Source organism: Ambystoma mexicanum, chromosome 4p, assembly GCF_040938575.1.
Source record: "Ambystoma mexicanum isolate Mex_15411 chromosome 4p, UKY_AmexF1_1, whole genome shotgun sequence".
NCBI lineage: Eukaryota > Metazoa > Chordata > Amphibia > Caudata > Ambystomatidae > Ambystoma > Ambystoma mexicanum.
Window position 1 is genome coordinate 578100922 of NC_090927.1, and position 21017 is coordinate 578121938.

General features: G+C 47.8%; 1 protein-coding gene across 4 annotated transcripts in view; it reads left to right on the plus strand.

Annotated features, from left to right (window-relative positions):
• FBXO9 (F-box protein 9) overlaps positions 1–21017 on the plus strand; it is a 1471688-nt gene that overhangs the window by 1110732 nt on the left and 339939 nt on the right. For all 4 annotated transcript variants that reach the window (XM_069606124.1, XM_069606121.1, XM_069606123.1 and 1 more), the window contains one exon: positions 19303–19393. In XM_069606124.1, the coding sequence (XP_069462225.1) occupies positions 19303–19393 (91 nt within the window). The remainder of the gene's footprint in view (positions 1–19302; positions 19394–21017) is intronic.

The window sequence follows — 21017 nt, forward strand, 5'->3', positions numbered from 1 at the left end:
ATCATAGGCATGCCGCCATTTCCGCTCTAACTGCCTCACCCCCAGGCATGCCGATCGTAATAGGTCCGTAAATCACGGCTCGGACGGGAGTCTACGGGGTTGAAACTGGCAAAGGGGTGTCACCTCATTGGCAGCATCTAAAAACAGCATAGCCAGTAGAGACATTGTGGGGAAGGAGGCCACTGTCCATTTTTCCTTAACAAGATGGATAATGTTCCGTAAGTTGGCGTTACGCCTGCAGCCCCGCAAGTTCCGCTCTGGTAAGATCTCAGGTGCTTCATAAATGTTCAATAGAGTGCAGGTAACCAGGTAGTGGTCAGTCCAGACCATATGATCAACAGAATCGAAAGAGAGCAGAGTTTTATTGGCAAGCACAATGTCATGCGTGTTGCCTAACTTATGGGTCGGACCAACAACCTGCTGAGGCAGGTCTAAATCTACCAGACTGTCATAGAAAAGATCCAAGGCTGCCGTCCTGGGAGGATTACATTTTAAATTCAGGTCACCAAGGATAATGAGATTAGCATATTGTGCGTGCAAGTAGCTATCAAGTCAACCAGCGGTTCTAGGAAGCTGCCATAAGCTTCTGGAGGGCGGTAAATAACCAAAATATGGCATACAAGGGAAATAGAGATAGCACAACAAAGTAATAGAGATTCCATATTGAGAATGTAAGAACAGCATAATTGGGAGCATAGGAAATCCATTAAAAAAAAAAAAACAGCAACCCCCACCTCCATGATGAGGACAAGGCCTATCGAGATGGACAATGTTATAACCTTCTGGGATAGTCTGGACCAGAACTGGGGCGGAGTAGTCCTGAAGACAGGTCTCAGTAAGGATTTACAATGCCGGTCTACGATCAGTCAGTAGGAAAGAGACTTCCGCAGCATGAGGTGTAAGTGACCGAACATTCAATAGTAGCAAAGACAGAGCCATTGAGCCGGGTTCAGAGATGTTAGTGCGCGGTACAAATGTCCTTTAACATTATCACCACCTGAGTGGTTCCCTGGTGCTCTGGCGGCTCTGAAAGAGGAATGGGGGTGAGTTAGTGGGAGGAAGCTGGAAAAGTGCAAGTGCGCAGTGATGTGCTGTTGGCAGCCTCAGCCCGGTGGGTCCGTTGGCTGGGCCTGGGGTGTTTGCGGCCGGTTGTCGTTGTGTGCTGTTGTGCGAGTCTGTGTGTCTTTGTTTTGTTGTTGCAATGTAGTGAAGTTTGTGCGGTTTGTTGTTCTGTAGGTCTGTGGTTGTTTGGTTTGGAGTTGGAGGGGTGTATGCAGAAGGGGAAATTGTTAGCGGAATAGGTTAGTTGGCCTCTCTATCGTGAATTGAGGCGCTGGGCTTGTGTAGTTTCCCCAGGTGATGTGTGGGGGCAACCCTGCACCTCTGTCCTGATCTGGGCCCATTCGGCATTCAAGGTCCCTTTCACAACTGACCCCAACCTCCACCAGCCTCCCTCACAACCTCATCTGTCCTCCCTTCCCACTCATAAGGCCAGTGGACCTGCCCATCTCCACAACTCAGCTAGTGTGGTGAATGCCTATATCCCGACAATTCCACAGCACTGTGGTACTTAGTAGCATCTAAGGGGCGAGTGAGGATGTTGGGTGGGATTGGCAGAGGTTGTTGACTCCGTTTCTATGGGCGCTGCCTGTGTTCCACTCTACCTGGCGTCACCTGTCCAGGTGTCATGGGGGCTTTCCCGTCGGTACTGGGGCTGTCAGTGTCCTCGCCAGTTTAGTCATTTTTTTTGGTTTTCAGTTGGTCTGCGGTGTTGAAGAGCCAGGTTTTTAGTAATTTCCTGAATTTTAGGTGATCTTTGGTGTTTATTTCTTTTGGGATGTTGTTCCAGGTTTTTGCGGCAAAGTAGTAGAACGAGGTGCCTGCAAGTTTTTTCTTAAGGTATGGTTTTAGTTCCAGGCGGATTTCATTGCTTGACCTGAGGAGTCTTGTAGATTATTTTCATTTGTAGGAGTTCTGCTCCTTGACCACTGATTGCCCTGTGCGTTATGCACATTGTTTTGAAGGTGATGCAAAGCCAGTGTAGTGTTTTTAGGGCAGGAGTGATGTCTCTTTTGGATAGTTTGAGGAGAAGTCTGGCTGCTGTATTTTGGATCTGTTGTAGTTTCTTCAGGAGGTATTCTGGTATTCCGAGGTAGAGGCTGTTTGCATAGTCGATTTTTGACATGAGGGCGACGATAGCGAGTGTTTTGTGCGTGAAGGAGAGGAAAGGTAGGATTTTTGCTGTGTGTAGGAGGAAAAAACATTTCTTGACTGTTGCATTTATTTGTGGTTCTAAGGTTAGGGTGTTGTCCATCAGGACTCCCAGATTTTTTAATACCTTAGATGTTGAAGGTGCGGGTCCCATCTCCGTTGGCCACGGGATGGCTGTTTCGCTCTCTTGGTCTTTGGATATGATCATGATTTCTGTCTTTCCGGGGTTGATTTTCAGTTTGTTGGCATTCATCCAGTCGAAGACTTCTTTTAGACAGTCGATTAGGGTTGAATGATCATTTTGGTTGTCTTTAATTTTGTAGATGATTTGAGTATCATCTGCGTAGTTGTAGCATGTAATGTTGTATTTTTTGAAGATTTTAATAACTGGAGTCTGGTAGATGTTGAAGTACAGCGGTGATAGTGAGGATCCTTGTGGTACTACACAGTTGTTAACTTGTGGGTGGATTTGAAGGGTTTGATCCATACGGTTTCTTTTCTGTCTGCTAGGATTGATTTAGTCCAGAGTAGAACTGTGTCTGATATGCCTATGTCTTCTAGTCTTTTGGTTAGGGTGTCATGGCTAACTGTGTTGAAGGCTGCTGAGAGGTCAAGCAGAATCAGGGCTGAGGTTGTGTTTGAGTCTGCGTTACTTTTTAGGTCGTCCCAGATGGATAGTAGTGCTGTTTCCGTTCCTTTTGCAGGTCTGAAACCGACTTGTGCTTGGTCTAGCAGGTGGTGTTTTTCTACGTGTCCTTGAGTTTGTTTATATACGTAGGTTTGCAGCAGTTTTGCCGGGTAGGGAATGTTTGAGATCGGCCAGTAGTTGGAGAGGTCTTCTACGTCACCACTTGTGTTTTTCAGAAGTGGTTTGATATATGCTGATTTGAAGGTCCTAGGTACAGTTCCTGTTAGTGATAGATTTAGAAGGTTTCTGTAATATTCTGCTGCCGTTCCTTGTGCGAGGATTGATTTGTAGATGTCCGGGTGACAGGGATCCATGGGTGATCCAGCTTTCTTGCTGTGTTTTACCAGCATTGCGAATGCCTCTGCTGATATTTCAGGATAGATTTTGAGTTTGTGCTGTGGTTCTGTGTAATGTTCGTTTGGTTGTATGTTGTGGTTGGTCGGTCCGTTTTGTATGGTTTGTCTGATGTCATTGATTTTTTTCTTGAAGTGGTCTGCCAGGTCGTTGCATAGTTTCTCGAAGGGAGTTGGGGTGTTATCGCAGCCTGGTGGGTTTCTCATCTCTTTAATGATGATAAACATTTATTTTTGTGTGTTGGTGGCATTTGTGATTTTGTCATCATAATGCCTTCTCTTCGCCTTTTGAATTTCCTTTTTGTTTGCACAGATTTGTTTCTGGAATGGTGTTTTTTTGTTTGGGTTGCATTCTTTACTCCATTCCAGTTTCATCTTTTTGTTTTCCTTTTTCATGGTGCTTAATAGTGGGCTGAACCATTTTGCCATTGCTCTTTTCTTCGATGGGGTGAATGGTTTTTCTGGGGCGATCTTGTCAATTGTGTCTGCAATCCATTTGTGTAGTGGTTCCACTTTCCAGTCTAGGTCAGATAGCTCTAGGTCTGTGGTTGAGGGCTTGGCTAACTCCAGTTGTTTGAATAGGTTGCTTTCTTTGACATGTTTCCAGTTTCTTTTTGTGGTGGTTGTGAGTTTAGGAGGTTAGATGCAGAGTTGAGTAGGCAGAGTGATCACGAATGGGATGATGAGATGGTCAATCCAAAGTATTTGTATTGGTGGTGCTATGGTGATGAGTTTTTCCTTGGTGAAGATTGAGTCGAGGGTGTGTCCTGCCGAGTGTGTTGCCCCTTTGACTAGTTGTCGTAGTTTCATGGTAGTTAGTTGCTCAATCAGTGAGTTTTGGAAGTTGGCGTGACTGTCTTCAAGCTAGATGTTGAAGTCCCCCAGGATGATTAGGTGTTCATGGTTGATGGCTAGGTTGGTGATGACTTGTATGAAGTTGTCGACGAAGGCTGTGTCATATGTCGATGGTCTGTACACCAGGATGAATGTGATGTTGGTTTTTGGGCTTGCTGTTAGGTTTATTACCATGGTTTCGCAGTTGATGATGTTGAGCGTTTGTCTGTTTCTATTTTCAGGTGTCCTTTAAATTCTTTTGTGATGCCTCCTTCTTTTTTGTTTTTCCTGTTTATTTGAAGGCATTTGAAATTGGTTGGAAGGCAGCTTTGGAGTGTGATTTTATAGTTGTCGTCCAGCCATGTTTCTGTGATGAACAGGATGTCGATGCTGTTGTCATCAAGTAGGTCGAAGATCTCAGTTGAATGTTTTGACATGGATCTTGCGTTTATTAGATTGCAGTGGAGTTTGGAGGTGTTGTTAGGTTTGCACTTTTTTTTGTTGAGGTAGTCATTTGATCGATGTTGAGGTTTCCTTCTGGTCGATCTCTTGTTGAGGTGTAGGTTTCGGGGTGTCAGCCTCTTCGAAGAGTTCTTCTAGGTTGTGTCTTGGGTTTTTGTTTTCAGCGGGTTCGTCTTCCAGGAGTTGTGGTTGTCGATTGGAAGTACCTCTTGCTTTGGTGATATACGGTGTTATCGCGTTGGTTGTGTGTTTATTTCTAGTGTTGTTCATCCTTCTTCTGCGCGCTTGTGTTAGGTTGTTTGATGTTGCTTCTAGCGTTGAGTTAGTTTGCTCTGGTGGCCTGTTGTCTACGAGGTATGGTGTTAAGTAGAGGGATTTGTCTCTTCTCTCGTGTTGGTTCGATTTTTGTTCCTGTCTGTGGGGGTGCTTTTTGCAGTTGTGGTTCTTTGTATTTCCGGAGTGTTTGTTCTTTCTTCTCTTTTTCTTTCCCTCAGAATGGGTCATTTGCGTGGCATTATAGGTTTGGGATTTGTTTAGTCCTTTCTTTGTTTGCTGCTGTCCAGTTGGTTCTGCTTTGGTCTGGTTGTCTTGTGGTGTAGTACTTGGTGTGTTGGGCTGTCCGTTATCAGTTTGGGCTCTGTCTGTTGGTGGTATTCCGGTTGATGTTGACTCGTTCAGTCGCTGTCTTGGGAGGGTTAGGGGAGATGGTTATCAGTTATATCTAGTTGGGTGTTATTGGTGGCAGTCTTTAGTATCCGTCTCCCTGAACGCGGTTGACTGTGGTGCTCTAGCTATGTGGGTTTTAAGAAGGATGTCTACTAGTTGGGGTGACTTTGAGGGCGCAACTAGGATTTACGCCGTTTGAGTTGTGAGCCCCCTAATAAGAGTGTCACTCCATAGTAATTCCCTGGTGGGTTCTGTCTCACTTTAGAGTGAATTGGTCAGCGAAATTTGAGAGACCTGTATGGTCGGAGAGGGGCCTATCAATGCAATCTAAGCATCACACAAGGCAATTTGGACACAGAACCCCTGCTAAGTTTGAAAGACCGGTCTATCAATGCAATCTAAGTATCACACAATGCAATTTGGACACTGAAACCCTACTAGATCTGAGAGACCTGTATAATGGGAGAGAGGCCTATCAATGCAATCTAGGTATCGCACAATGCAATTTGGACAGAGAGCCCCTGCTAAATTTGTGAGACAGGTCTATCAATGCAATCTAAGTGTCACACAATCCAATTTGGACACTGAACCCCTACTAGATTTGAGAGACCTCTTTAGTGGGAGAATGGTCTACGGTCAGCAGGTTTATTGGGTACTGTTATTACATGGTTTGATGTAAAATCTTGCTAAATCGGAACTAGTATGTTCTAGAAACTCCACGTGGATTTTTTGTTCCGTTTTTCAATCTAAACTATTTTGTCTTACTAGAAAAAAACAATTCATCAAACAAATAGGCTCCATGCAGCAGTGGAGTATAGATCTTTGATAAAAGTTTCCATTTTATAATTTGGTTGATGAGTACGGTAGATAGTACCTCCCTTCTTAATGCAATTGTGTGAATGGATCATCAATGATTAGGGCATTAAGTTCACTGGCCCTTTTTATTGGAAATATTTAGTACTACGCAACCTACATTTAGGGTCCAATCTAGGATGCTGCCATGATGCATAGTTTTTAAAGGTTGAATGTAAAAGTCTTTCAAAACCACACTCAATTCCCAGGAGGGTCCAGGTGCCCTGATAGCGGGTTGGATTTCTTTACAACCTTCTCTGAACACTGGCCAATCTAGTACTTCCCCACAAACGGGTCTCTCTTTCTGAGCTTAAGAATGCTGTTAGTGCCATCAGGGTCCCTCATTTGGACGCATACAATAAACCACATCTTTTATGAAAAATAAGTAATCCCCTAGTGTTCACATTACATCAACAAAATGTTATCTTGTACACATTTTACTGAGATCAACAGCTGACTGCTTTCGGGGAAGGCCCCAAGCCCATCCTCCAACCGGAAGGTAAACAAGTATCTGCTGAGGCCAGGACCAATGGATATAGCAAGTTATTCCTTTGTTGCACGGATGGGCACAGACAGGCTTGCACTAAACGCGCCTTTGGCGCGCTGATGGCGTGCCCGCTGCACCCATCCGCTGCATGGGCAGTCTGCACGGCACATAAATGCTGGTGCGGTCCGAAAAAGAGGCAGAGTCCCGCCTCCTGAGATATAGAAAGAAGACTAGCCTCTAGTCTAACCAGCCCTTAAACAGGGTAATAATACAATGAAGCAATCACCAATGCCACGTTGCGGTAAGTGCATAAACTAAAATAGTCAAGATTCTAAAATGCAATGAGTGCAATATTTAAAAGCATAGTTACAAATGCACAGCAGTATTACGAGTGGCTCTATAACAGCATCCTCGTGGGAGCAGCCTCGTCTGAGTCTGTTCCAGAGGTAAGAGTTGATTGCTTCTGTTGAGCCTCCCATGGTTGTGTAATGTTGTACTGCTATGTATTTGTTAATCATGAGCATGTGAATCCATGCCAGACCCCATGATGGACAAGGAACAAGTTACTGACCTGTAACTATTGTTCTGCAGCATGGGTATGGCATGGAGTCAAATGCAAACCCTCCCTCTGTCCTCTCTGTGGCTCTTCTTGCTAATACTGCCACTGTAAGTGCTTAACAAATCTGAAGATGGCTGCCAGAGTAGGGGCTTAGGGAGATGACTGTCATTGGATGGGGGCAGTATGACCCAGAGGACAGTGATTGGTTTAAAGGCAAAATACAGTTTGTAAGTGAAAGTGAAACTGTTTTTCTTTTACTGGGGATTCTCAGCCTGACGACAGGGAATATTCAGAGGATTTCCAGCCTGACAACAGGAATATTCTTGAGCATGTGAATCCATGCCAAACCCATGCTGGAGAACAATAGAGACAGGTAAATAAATTGTTCCTTTTCAGAAAGACCTTCAAATTGAGAAGCAGGCAGCATTTCACGCTGTGCTGGCTGATGCCAGGATGCTTGCTCAAAATGTGCTGGAGGCCTTGGCACATTTTATAGATGGTGTGGATAGAGACATATGCATAATAGTGGACATGAGGAGGCTGGCGTTGCTATGCTCTTCTAATTTCACTTAAAACGTATAAGAGAAGGTCCTGGATTTACCATTCGAAGGGGCTGAGTTATTTCACATGTATACCGACGGGGAGCTTACAAAAAAGAAAATTTCTACCATTAGGGCCACATCTTTAGCATTGCTAACCCTAACAGCAATCAAAGTCCTTCCAAAGAAGCATTGTCTTGTAGACAGAATTTTATGCCCAGTACCTCCGAAGGATTCTGAAACTTTCTAGAGAGACAACGTAGGCAGTCAAACAGGTCACCCTATGAAGAAACAGAAGACTGCAACCAAGGAATTTTACCACTCTGCCAGCACCATGTCTGTCCCATGTAAAGTGAAACAAACATTTATTTGTTCAGGTCCACAAGTCTCCAGTCGGTGCCAGGATTTTGGATTTTGTAGCAGGATGGAGCATCATTTTGAAGGACCATGAATTCTTTCTGTGATGTCGATTGGTTACAGGTTAGCCACTCCCCCTTTCCTCCTGCTCCCATTTAAAAGACTGGTTCCACAATGTTTCTGAAGGTGCAGAAACACTTTGACTTGATGACTCTGGAATAAGTCCTCCCCAACCCCTCAGAAAAGCCAGGGGTTTGTACTCTGTTTCAGGCTCCACTATCCCCAAGGAAACCAGGCAGGCCGAAGGTCAGTTCTGAACCTGTCATTTCTCAATTCCATTGATAAATTTGAATCCCCCTGAGCCAATCCATTTATTTTATTAGATTTTATTGGGGCAGCACAAAAGCAAGATGGTTTCCTATTTTGTACCGAATAAAGGATATCAAGAAGACGATCCTCCAATTTTGGACATGTAAGGAGCACTCGTCATGGTGGTTTCAACACCTTCTGGGTTTCAGGGCTGCCTGTGTCTCTTTTGCACACCACAAAATGAGATGGCGCTAGCTGCATTTGGTGGTTAACTGCAATCAGGTGACAATGACTAGGTCCTCATTCCTATATCATTGCATCCATACTTGTGGTGGTCCTAGGAGGAAAACTTGTTGCTAGCCACCCCATTCACAGACACACCTCACAAAGTCCCCATCACAGCTGATTCCTTTCTCAATGGGTAGTGTGCAACCATAGACTATATTTCACTTCAAGTTTGGTTGGCCTAGCAGGGGAATGTAATGTACTGCAGCTCAAGGCCATTCCGTTAGCTTTGATTGCACTCCACCCTTTGCTGAATGGCAAACGTGTGCTCATACGAATGGACAGCACAGCCTGCATGTACTTTATCAAGAAACAGGGAGGCAGGACTTCCAAGATGGCCACACAGCGGCTCCCGAGCTTCCGGATCCGCTCAGACCCCTTTGATGAAAAAGAAGCGGATATCAAGCAGCACCTCGCTGTCATGATGCCTACCCCCGGAGCACCAGGACAGGCCCAGCACCCCCGGGAGCAGGCATCATGCCCTCGGGTAAAAGCCCAGCGGCCCCTAATAGGGGCTCTTTGGACTTTGTCCTGGCGCCTTTGGCGCCAGGCTCATGTTGGACATCAGTCCTGGCTCCATAGGCGCCAGGCTCATAAAAGAGGGTGTTTGGTGCACTTACCTGACACAGACCATGCTGCATGAAGCCTCAAGCCAAATGAGGCTTATGAGGGACTATTTTATCAAAGGAACTATTTTACTTGGGTGGGGACCGTGGAAGAATACTTACCTGGAACTTCTTCCAAGGCTATTTAAACCACGCCACGACTGCCACACGTGCTTCGCGTTGCTCTGCATCTAGCAGCTGAACGCTCACTGTGCCTGCTCCTGCATCTTGCCTCCAGCCACGCCCGCCTCGATTTTGGGATACCTGAAAGGAAGGAAGGAAAGAGAAAAGGTGAAAACCAAGAACTTAATCTAACTTCCTACCTGTGTCCGGAACCATCACGCCAGCGATCCTGAAGATAGACATTCTTTAAAAGCATTGCGCTACTTGTTGCAGCGCCGCGCATCACTCACCTGCTTCGTGGGCTCTTCACTATCCACCGCCACCTTCTGGGCATTCCGCCACATCTCTGCACCTGCAGGGGAGAAGAAGAGACAAAGGTGAGCAGGAGGAACAAATGAGGAAAGCCTGATTTTCCGTCACAAGACTTACCTGGCCATATTTGACAGAACCACTCCTCATTTCGGGTCGGCGCCACTTCTTGGCCTGGTACCGCACCCCGGCCCCTAAGGGGAAAAAAGAAAGACATTACTAGAGGGATTCAAAGACATTTAAAGGGATCATTTTATCACAAACTCACCTGAGTTTATCTCCGGCAATATCCCTCGAAGCATCACTTCCACTCTGCACCTGAAAATAAGGACAGATCGCAGGTTAAGAAAAGCAAACAAAGAGAAGACTCTACTCTGGAACTTTTTAAACTGCATACTTACGGCATTTCGCCTTCCGAAACCAGTGAAGAAACTGGTCAAATATGCGCCCCTGCACCAGAAGCAGGATGGAGAGCTCATCCATTCAAACATTAAGGTGAGCCTTGATTGGGGATTTCAGAGGTGGGCAGAGAAGATCAAAGGGGAGGTGGGAAGCAATCATAATACTCTGCTGACAGTTAATCCCCTTTCTCCACCTACAGAAAGATTTTTCTACGGGCCAGACAAGCCAGAATTGGGGGTCCAGTTCAGTCGGTGTTTCGAATCCTGCGCATCACGTTTGAAGAGGTCACAGCAATCCAGACCAGGTCAGCGCCTCCGTGGGAGCCAGGTGAGCGTTATACTCGCCCTCCCCGGCACGTTGAATTTGCGGGGCAGTAGCCGACGAGCGCTGGGTCCTGGTTCGACCCACCGGGGCTCCAGCAGGGACAATGCCACAGAAGGGCCCACTCAAAGCACCCAGCTTTGCACCGGTGGGCGGGAAACACTCAGAGCATCATCCACAACTGAACTGTGGGCTTCGTGCCCGTTCTGGCTGGGCTCCGGTGTCTAGAGGAAAGCACCCCCAGGGGACCCCTGCTGAGAACTTTGCCGGACCGCACCCGCACCATTTAAGCAGGTCCAGGCTCCCTGCGCGATGCGGTCCCCCCATCAGAAACAAGCCCCCATCTGGGACCCAGCGCTCACCGCAAGACGGGGGACCATGGGGAGCACAGCCTGAGCGGGCACCGCAAACATTGGGCCCGGAGGAACCTGGAGCTCCACGCCGCCGATCCTCTGATAGCTCCCACTGTAGCCCAACCCCAGGCCCACAGAGGCTCTGCAAGCCGAATCAGCGCCCATCCCCCAGGGCTCCCGTGTGAGGCAGCGGTGACTCGGGAGGCATCGCCAACAGCAAAGGAACATTGGAGGAGGGGGCCTGGTGTCATGATGCCTACCCCCGGGCATCCGGATCAAGCCCATCAGCCCCGGGAGCAGGCATCCAGGTATTTAATAAAACCCCAGCAGCCCCGGCTGGGGGATGTCTGGGTTCATTCCTGGCGCCTTAGGCGCCAGGCTCATAATAGAAATCAGTCCTGGCGCCATAGGCGCCAGGCTCATAGACTTTACTTACCTCATGCAGACCATGCTGCAAATGAATCCAAGCCAACGTGAGGCCTGGATGGGACTATTTTTCTACAGGGACTATTTTTTACTCGGGTGTGGTTCTAGGGACTTCTTACCTGGAACTACTTTGGAGGCTATTAAAACCACGCCCAAACAGCAGCACATGCTTCGTGTTATTCTGCATCCAGCAGCGGAACGCTCACCGTGCCTGCAGTCAGCATCCAGTCTTCAGCCACGGCCGTCTCAAATCCAGAGCTCCTAGCAATAGAAGAAAGAAGGAAAGGTTAGAAAACAGATATTATTTCAATCCTTACCTGAATTCTGGATCCATTACGTCTTCGAACTTGAAAAGGACATTATTCTACACGCGTTGCATCGCCAGCTGCAGCGCCGCGCCATACTCACCAGTCCTCACAGCATTTTTCAATCCGGCGCAGCCTCCATCATTTTCTCCGCCGAATTCCACCATCTAGGGGACAAAAGAAACATAAGGTGAGCCGAGAGAGCCAACAAATACAACCTCTCCACCATACACTTACCTGATTAACAACCGGAGGCATTATTCTGTAACAAATCGCAACTTCTTACGCCGCACCTGTAAGGAGAGAGAAACCAGCAATTTAAACACAAGCATCTTTTGCCGGACAGTGTTGGGTAATACAGACTCTTACCTCAACACCATCAGCTGCCACAAGACAATCTTCCCTTGGACCCAGTTGCAACACAAGAAAGGAATGTACAAGAGTGAACATCGGACATATTGAACTCTTTGAACTTTATACTTACGGGTTCTCGCCTGGAACCTCGGAGTTAATATTCATCCGGAACTCTTCCAACGCCCTCAAACCAGTGAAGTAACTGGTATCTACGCGCCCCTGCATTCCACGCAGGATGGAGAGCTCATCATTTACAAACATAAGGTGAGTTTACAGAAAGTGAATATCGGTGGTGATTAGTGGGGAGAACAGTGGGGTGCCATTACTAAAATCCACGGGTGGCTGAATCCCTTTCTCCACTTGCAGGAGAATATTTCTACGGGTCAAGCAGACGAGATTAGGCGGTCCAGTCCAGTCTGTCATCTCTGCACTACGCTTCACGTTGGAGGAGGTTGCAGCTGTCCGGGTCCGATCGACGCCCCTGTGGGAGCCAGGTGAGCGTAACACCTGGGAACTCCGGGGTCTTCAGGGGGAGGCTCTGCATGGGGGACCTCTACCCCACGCCCCCCGACCATCAACTCTCCGGACGGACTGGGGAGTAGGCGAGACCTGCCGAACACCGGGCTGGAGGAATCCAGTATCCCAGCATCGGTCTGCGCTGGAGCCCAGGGGGGTGAGTCACCGCCACTTTAGCACCACCAGGAGCCCATCTCGCAGGTGGAGTATCGGGATCACTGGTGACCTAGGCGGCGCTAAGCCAGGGCAAGGCCGCAGGAGGCCAGGTCCTAGAGACAACTGTATTGCGCCAAGTGCAGACCTTAACCTCCCTGCAACACTGGGCCGGGCGGCGGGACGGGGCCACACAGAAGCATTGCCCCGAGCAGAGGTCCCCCCACACCCTTGCTGACCCACCGGCCCTCCATGGGGTCCTGAAAAGGCGCGAGGGACCCCAAGACCTGGCACCTATTGTAGCTTGCACCAGGACATCGTGAAAGGGTGCACAGCTGGACACAGTTGCAGATCTCATTGAGGAGCAAGGAAGGAGCAGGGCCGGATTGACCCCCAAGCACGACTAAGCGAGATTGGAGGGGGGAAGAGGCACTCACCGACCCTAGCAGAGGCAACCACCACCATTTATTAATCTAGAGGCCCAGCCTCCACCCAGCATAACACCGCCTAAGTGGACAGGTATCTGACCGGTCCTTGGCCCCTGAACCGTGGCCCAACATGTCCAGGAATAGAGCGAAAGATCCGCCCCAGGCCCTCAAAAGCACAAAGAAGACCCAAGATGGCTCTCTGACCAAAATCTGGTCCAAGGAGCCTGAATCGGAAGGGAGACCACCAGGTGGACGACTGGGCAAGCGATCAAGGAGCTGACCTTGCACAGGAGCATCGCGAGAGACCAGTCACCTACTCGGCTCTAAAATTATTCCTTGGCGAGGCAGTGGACAAAATAACATTGGCATCTCAGAAGCAGATGGACATGCTAAGGGAAGACCTAGCCAAAGGAATAAGGGAGATTACGCGAGAAATTAGCAAGGTGGAAGAAAGGGTGGGCACTAACTAGCGGGTCATCCAGGAGCTGACGGAGGACGCGAGGAAAACGGAGATTCTCCTGGAAACCCTGGCACAGGCCACCCAGAACCTGGAGCTACAGACCGAAGAATTAGAGAACTACTCGAGAAGAATCAACATCCGGGTCAAAGCGCTACCAGATTCTGTTCAGCCTAAGATCTCGCCCAAGTCCTCACATCGGTCTTCATGGATCTCCTAGACGCGGGCTCAGGCCTAGACCTACAATTTGACAGAATCCAGAGAGTGGGACTGCCCCGGGCAGAGCCAGGGAGCAGGCGTCCAGACGTTCTAGTGGCTTTTCATAGTTATGCTGCGAAAGAAAAGATACTGGAGATGGCGAGAAAGGCAGGCCACATATCATACAACGGCTCTGAGATAGCTCTTTAGCAGGACCTGTTGCAAACAACCCTGAACAAAAGAAGGCGGATGGGCCCGGTCCTGAAATAACTGCGCGAGAAACAAATCAAGTACAGGTGGACTCACCCGTTTGGCTTAACCTTTCCCTGGCAGGGAAGGCAGCACAAGATCGAGACATGCGACCAAGGCTTGGATCTGCTGGGAATTGAGGAGCAACCACCAACACACCCTGCAGGCCCTCCTGCCAAGCACCACAAGCATATACCCTGGGAGTGGTCTACAGTCAAGCCAAAGCGACCAAGGAAGGATGCTTCACGGAAGACAGACTGCAACCCCCAGGGAAGAAGCTGTTTGAACAGTCAAAACAGGTCGACTGAAAGCTCACCCGACACTGTCTCCCCGAAGTCATAGTAGAGTCGTTACAGTGAGGCCAGGGAGGGCCCTTGCTACCTGAAGCTAAGGTATCGAAGTAGGGGTAGAAAAGCAATTGCAAATACTTGCTGCGGAGAAGGGAGGGGGGAGGGTTTCTTGGGATGGGATTGGGAAAGCCTGCATCAACAAGACCAGGGCAGTTTATAGGGCACAGGTCTCGTCCACAGGGCACGAGGGGTGTAGACGGCCGGCTGAGCCCACCCAGGGGGGAACCAGGAAAGTTGAGGGGGCGAGGGGGAGAGGGAGGAGTTGGGGGAGGGGCACGGGGGAGGGGGCCGATTTCCAGGTGAAGGGGATGTGGCAGAGGTCCCCAGAGGTGAACAGGTCAGCAGCCATCACGGGATCCCTAAGCAAACACAGCACCAAGCCGGCCAGACTACACCCGACACACTACACCAATAGACAATGTTGGCCCAGTTTAAGATATTGGCCCTAAATGTAAATGGCCTAAACTCACCGGTCAAAAGGAAAAAGGTGGAGTTGTACATCCGAAAAGAAAAGCCACACATAGTCACCCTACAAGAGACCCACATATAAACTTGATATAGGCATAGGGTTAAGATCTGGGGCTACGCCAGACTGTTCCAGGCCACGCAGCCAGCTAAAAAGGGAGGAGTGGTAATAGGGCTGCGGGATGGATTTGACATGGAAATCAAGTCATCGCAAATGGATGACCAGAGTAGGTACCTGATGGCGGTGATGGAGGGCAGAGGAGAATTATATACGATAGCGACACTCTATGCGCACAACTCAGGCCAAGATGCCTTCATTCAGAAGGCCCTAACTCGGCTAGGCAAATTCGCCAACGGACACATTGTCCTAACAGGGGACTTTAACCTTGCTTGGGATCCTTCCAGGGATAGAAGTAGAGCAGTGTGTGGACCGCAGGGAGGACCCTCTAGGGACCTGAAGAAGAAAATCCAGGACCTGGCCTTTGTCGACGCCTGGAAGGAGACCCAGGGGAGCGAGATGGGATACACATTTTATTCACATGCACATAGGACCCACTCATGAATTGACTATATATGGGTGTCCACCTCACTGTTGGGGAACACCACAGAGATCACACTTGGGCCCATCGCAATCTCGGATCATGCTCCCATCACCCTGACGATAACCAGACCACGGGGTGCGCCAGGTCTGTGGAAATGGCGATATCTGTCCCTGCATTTCAGAGGCCCTATTTTAACAAAGGAAATAGAGCAGGGTCTCGAGGACTTTGCGAAGAACAATCCTGAGGGTGATACCTCACCAAAAATATGGTGGGACGCCCTAAGAGCCACGATAAGAGGGAAAATTATTGCAATAAAGGCAAGAAGAGAAAGGGCATTAAGGCTAGAGGAAGAACTGGGCAAAAAACTCAGAGGCGATGGCGCAAATGGGCGTGAAAAATACACCGGCACTAGCAAGGGTGCGCCGAACAGTGAGAGGTCAGCTGACCTTTATACAGACCAGGGCGGCAGAACGGAATCTTCTCTGCCTACGCCTAAAGTATTATGTCAAAGCGAACAAATCTGCACGCCTTCTAGCAAGATTACTGAGAAAGGAGGAGAGGGACAAAACTATTTTAAGAATTAAGGGGGAGGGAGGCATAGCACATACCAGCAATCCAGAGATAGAAAGGGAATTTCACCGATGATATACCACTCTTTACTCTTCGAACAGCCCAGACCCGATCGCACAAAAATCATACTTGGATAAACTGACCCTTCAGGCCTTGTCACAGGAGGAGCGCGAACAATTGAAAGAGGCCATAACAACGGACCAAGTAAGGAAGGCAATCTCTTCCCTCTCTCTGAATAAAGCTCCTGGTCCAGACGGCTATGTGGCCGAATTGTATAAGCGCCATAAAGAATTTCTGATCCCCCACCTCACCAAACTATTTAATCACATTGGCTCCTCCGGTAGCTTACCCAGGTCTATGGACGAGGCTAAAGTCATCCTCATACGAAAGAAGGGCAAGGACCTGGAGGAGTGTGGCTCCTATCATCCAATAGCGCTTATAAATGTGGACGCTAAGATCCATACTAAGATTTTGGCGACCAGGATAGACATGATCAGCCCCAAATTAATATTTTCCGAACAAGCGGGCTTCATCAAGGGCCGGCAGACAATGTCAGGAGAGTGACCCATCTACTCGAGAAAACTCAGCTGAAGGGGATCCCCGCCCTTATCTTAGCAGTCGATTCCGAAAACGCCTTCAATCGAGTGGTGGGTTCCTCTTTGATACTATGGCTAAAATGGGTTTTGGACCAAAAGATATCACCCAGGTGGGTGCAAGTTATCGAACGACTCTCCGCCTGGCTATCAGTGGTCAAATATCAGCCCCGGTGAGGGTGGAGAGGGGCACAAAACAGGGATGCCCACTATCACCACTGCTCTATGCACTCCATCTGGAGCCATTCCTAGAGGCGATAAGAATGGCCAGGAACATAAGAGGTATTCCATTTGGGTGACAAATCCACAAAATGGCTGCTTTTGCGGACGACATTCTTCTTGCACTGATCCACCCCGAGATATCCCTACCAGCGGCATGCAAGGAACTAGACCGTTTTGGCCAAGTAGCCGGTCTGAAAGTAAACACTAACAAATCAGAGATCCTTAGTCTCAATCGGCAAACGTCCTCAGAGAAATATATCAAAGAGACATATGCTTTCGGGTGGGCAAGCAAGAGCATAAAGTACCTGGGGGTCCTCCTCACCAAAACCATAGGAGAATGATACCAGGCAAACTATCCACCCCTTCTCGAGAAGCTTAAATCGAAGTTGATTGACTGGGGTCCTCTATATATCTCCTGGGGCGGATCAACGTCCTAAAGATGGTTGGTCCTACTGCAGCTTCTGTACCATTTCCATTTTGCTGCCCTCCCGGTAGAGGTCCTGCGCCACTTTTTCAAAGCCCTACAGGAAGCCACAACCCGCTTCGTCTGGAAACTTAAGCACCCCAGAGTGGCTGCAGCCCTTATGAGAACACCTACCTCTTGGGGCGGCATGGGAGAGCTAGACTTCAGGGCTTATTACCTGGCACCTCAAATAAGAGTTCTCAGGGATTTGCAGAGGGATGACCGGGATAAACCATGGAGGCCTATGGATAGGGGGGCTGTAGCTGAGCAACTGGAGGGAGTGTTGTGGAAACCAAGGATAGATAGGTCACCCCAAATGTACATTAGTAAAATCACCTCGACTACAGGGGAAGCATGGGACACGGCAGTCTCACGGGTACATCTTACCTCCTTGCCCTCGCCCTTCACCCCCTTATTTGAAAATCCACAATTTAACCCAGGCTGCAAAACGTTAACATTTGACGATTGGTATCTAGGGGGTTGTCGGATGATTCGAGACATGTATGTTGGGGGCAAGGTCAAAGAGTTTGAACAGTGCAAATGGAATTCGACCTGGAGGAGAGACATAGATACGGTTATATTCAGCTGAGGTATTGGCTATCCCACCCAACAATGAAGCTGGCAGGCTCACGCCCCCTAACCACATTTATAAAATACCTAGAAACGCATGCGGGGGATAAGGGCCTGATGGCTGAAATATATAAATTTATCACGGAGGGGGAAATCCCACCGAATAGATCATATATTGAGAAATGTGAAACAGATATGGGTATCGCTGTTGATGAGCGGGAGTGGCACTATTTATGGGCCCAGATAACAAAATTAACCAAATCTCCCCAGATCTGAGAGACCTGATTAAAGCTGATGTTCCAGTGACATCTCACCCCGATCAAGCTGAAAAAGATGTTTCCGCAGACCACCCAAACTTGCTGGAGGGAGTGTGGGGGAACGGGTACATGGGCTCACATGTGGTGGGGATGTCCGAAACTGAATACGTTTTGGGGCTTCATTCAACAGGCCTTTGAGATAGTCCTTGGAACTGGGGGCTGTGGAAACAGGGGCTCAATATGATAGGTCCGAACCAAACCTTGCTTGACATCCCCTTGAAATCTGGCTGCAAGCTGTATGCCATAATGATGATGTTTGCGGCTATGGTGTTGGCGCGAAGGTGGAAATAATAGCACAAATCTGGTCGGTGGTCGCCATGGAATGGCTCTCATATTCAATATGCAACCGACTGGGCGGCCCTTCTGGCTTATCTAAAGGAGGGCACACGCAGAGCATGGTGCCCCAAAGCGATGACACTAGTGGGAATCATCAACCCCCAAGAAGACTCTGAACTATGAAAAGGAGGCCATGCAACTGCAATCAAGAGCAAATATATCCAAGGACTTATAAACTGCAGCTCAGCGGGGTCCGACTGACGTTTATCGGAGAGGGAAAGGTCCAGCAGTGGAATCCTGGAATCTGGGGGAGGGGGGGTGTTCTGTTGACTCTGATTACCTGTTTAGTTGAAAAATGTCAATGAAAACAAGTGGCAAAAAAAGAAACGGGGAGGCACTAGGTTTCACTTGCTGTGCAGGTTAGTGGTGCTGATTTGGGAGGAGACCCCAGCAGACATCACATCGATATTCGTGCCATACACCTCCCACGAGTAGAACATGTGTAGGCAGACAGGATGAGTAAATTAAATACAAATGGGAACTACACACTTCAACTGATATTTGAAAGAAAAGGCATCCCTCGTTAGACTATTTTACCTAGGGGAAAAATACGAAATGCAGGTTCTTTGCTTCGAGTGGAGGGCTAGGTATCTGGGAGATGTGTGTATGATTTAGTGGTGCAACTAGACAATTTACGCAGTCGCTCCAGTCTCCCACATGCAGAAGGTGATTGCCAACGGGCGATATATCTACAATACTTCAATGAACCTGTTGACTCCTCACTGGCTGGCCAGGACTTGGTGGCGCTAGTTTCAGAAGGGCCTATTTTTCTCCGTGCCTTTCCAGAGATGGAAAGGCAAGTCCTGTTTGAGCATGTTTTTTTCTACTTTTTTTGCCTTTTTTTTTTGCTTTATGAGAGGGAAACCAACCCCTGACCCCAACCAACTCTGCGTCTCTGTTGTTCTTATTATTCTTTCCCTTTTTTCATTCAGATTGTTTTCTCTAAAAAAAGACACCACTTTAAAAATGTTAATTTTGCGCTGATACATATGCGTTTGCACGGATGTAATGTGTCACTATACTTGTGTTTAGGAGGTCATTGTAAATGATTGCTGTTGTTTTCCTTGTTTTAGGGGTGTACATCAGCAAGACCACATACATACGGCAAGGAGAACAATCCCTCGATGGTTTCTATAGGGCCTGGCACCAAGTGGAATATTACAGGTACAAGTGTAGGAAATTCATGCGTGAAACATTGCCCGCCTCCCCCTTGACCCCGCCACAAATGTTTTCTGTACAACCCTTCATTAAACTTCTTACACTTTCTACCTTCCATTTATCCTAGCTTTGCTGGCACCTTCCTGTAAGTGAATATTCAACCAAATGCTTTTTAAAAATTAATATTCACGTGATTCTTTCAGATCCTACGGGATGTTCCACACTGTCTGATAACCCACCATTATGTACACCAGCATAAAAAATCTAATTATTTATGCAATTTTTGAATTAAATGCAAACTTCCATTAACAGTACTATCATCAATTTGTTCCCTCTTTGAACCTTTTAAAATTAATTTTCAGACAGTACCAGCAGGACATATAAAACCACCTAAAATAAAGTACCATGGCATACAACCTTCCTGGTTAGAAACCAACAGTGTCCATACTTCATGGACACTCCCGCCCCATGCACACCTATCTTTACTGAAACATTTTCAGTCAACATTTTAGTACATTGTCATAATGTTAAGATTTTTCAATAATGTTTCTTCTGAATCAAAATAGTATCCAGAATCTTTTTTGTGTTTATCGTCAATAGTTTACTCAAAATATTTGACTGACTACATCAGAAGCCTGCCAAAAAGTCAGTGAACAAAGAAGGCGAACCTAGTTTGCCGCGCAAAGTAAAACACAAGAAGGACTTTAACAAAAAGAAATGGTGAATAAACCCAACCGGAGCCAAACGAAAGATGATTTGGTCAAGCGGGTTTATGTTCGAGGCTAATATAATAGCCAAGAACAGTACCACGTTTATCTAATATAATCGCGGTAGAAAAGTTAGGGTAGATACCACTGCCACTAGCCAAGTCTAAATGTTAAAAGAGCAAAACAATGCTCAGCGAGGTACTGACAGAAAAGGGGTACCGATTAGCCCTTTCCAGTACTCCATGTAAGATGGGGTGTACTGGGTCTGTGGTAAAAATGACTATGTAAAGTAAATGGCAACTTTACCTTTCTCTGGGGGACAGTAGTCGGCCCCAGCGAAATGAAGTCAGATGGAAGTCCAAAAGACAACCCTGGGTTACTACACTGAGGGTGCGGTGTAACACATACAAGAACAGGGGCACCTGGAGTGGTGTGCTCCAGTGCCCAAGATCACACAATGAGTAAAAACACATAGGCCAAAACACATGTAAGAGTGTAAAAAGATGTACACTCTTACCAGGTGGAAAGAATAAACTCCAGAAATCCAGCAAAGCTGCTGGGGGACTCACTAGGTGAGGGAAATTAGCCCTAGAAGGAGAATTCTCCCTAACAGTGAAGAGCCAAAACAGCAGAAGTCCTGTGAGACTCGAGGGGAACAGGTGCACGTCTAGACTGGTGATTTGACAGTTTGTCAGTGGTCCTGGAGCAGAGTCCGATTGGCCTCTCGGCCCGTGGCCAGGCCGAAATCATCCCTGGGGAGTGGGGGAAAGAAAAAAAAACACCTGCAACGGCATAATTCATCAAAGCAAGGTAACACACTTTACCTTGCTTTGATGATTGATTTGCATGCATGATGTGTGCATCATAAATGATGATGCATGCATCATTCACATGCTGCTGCAGCATGCAAACTTGAGGGGCTG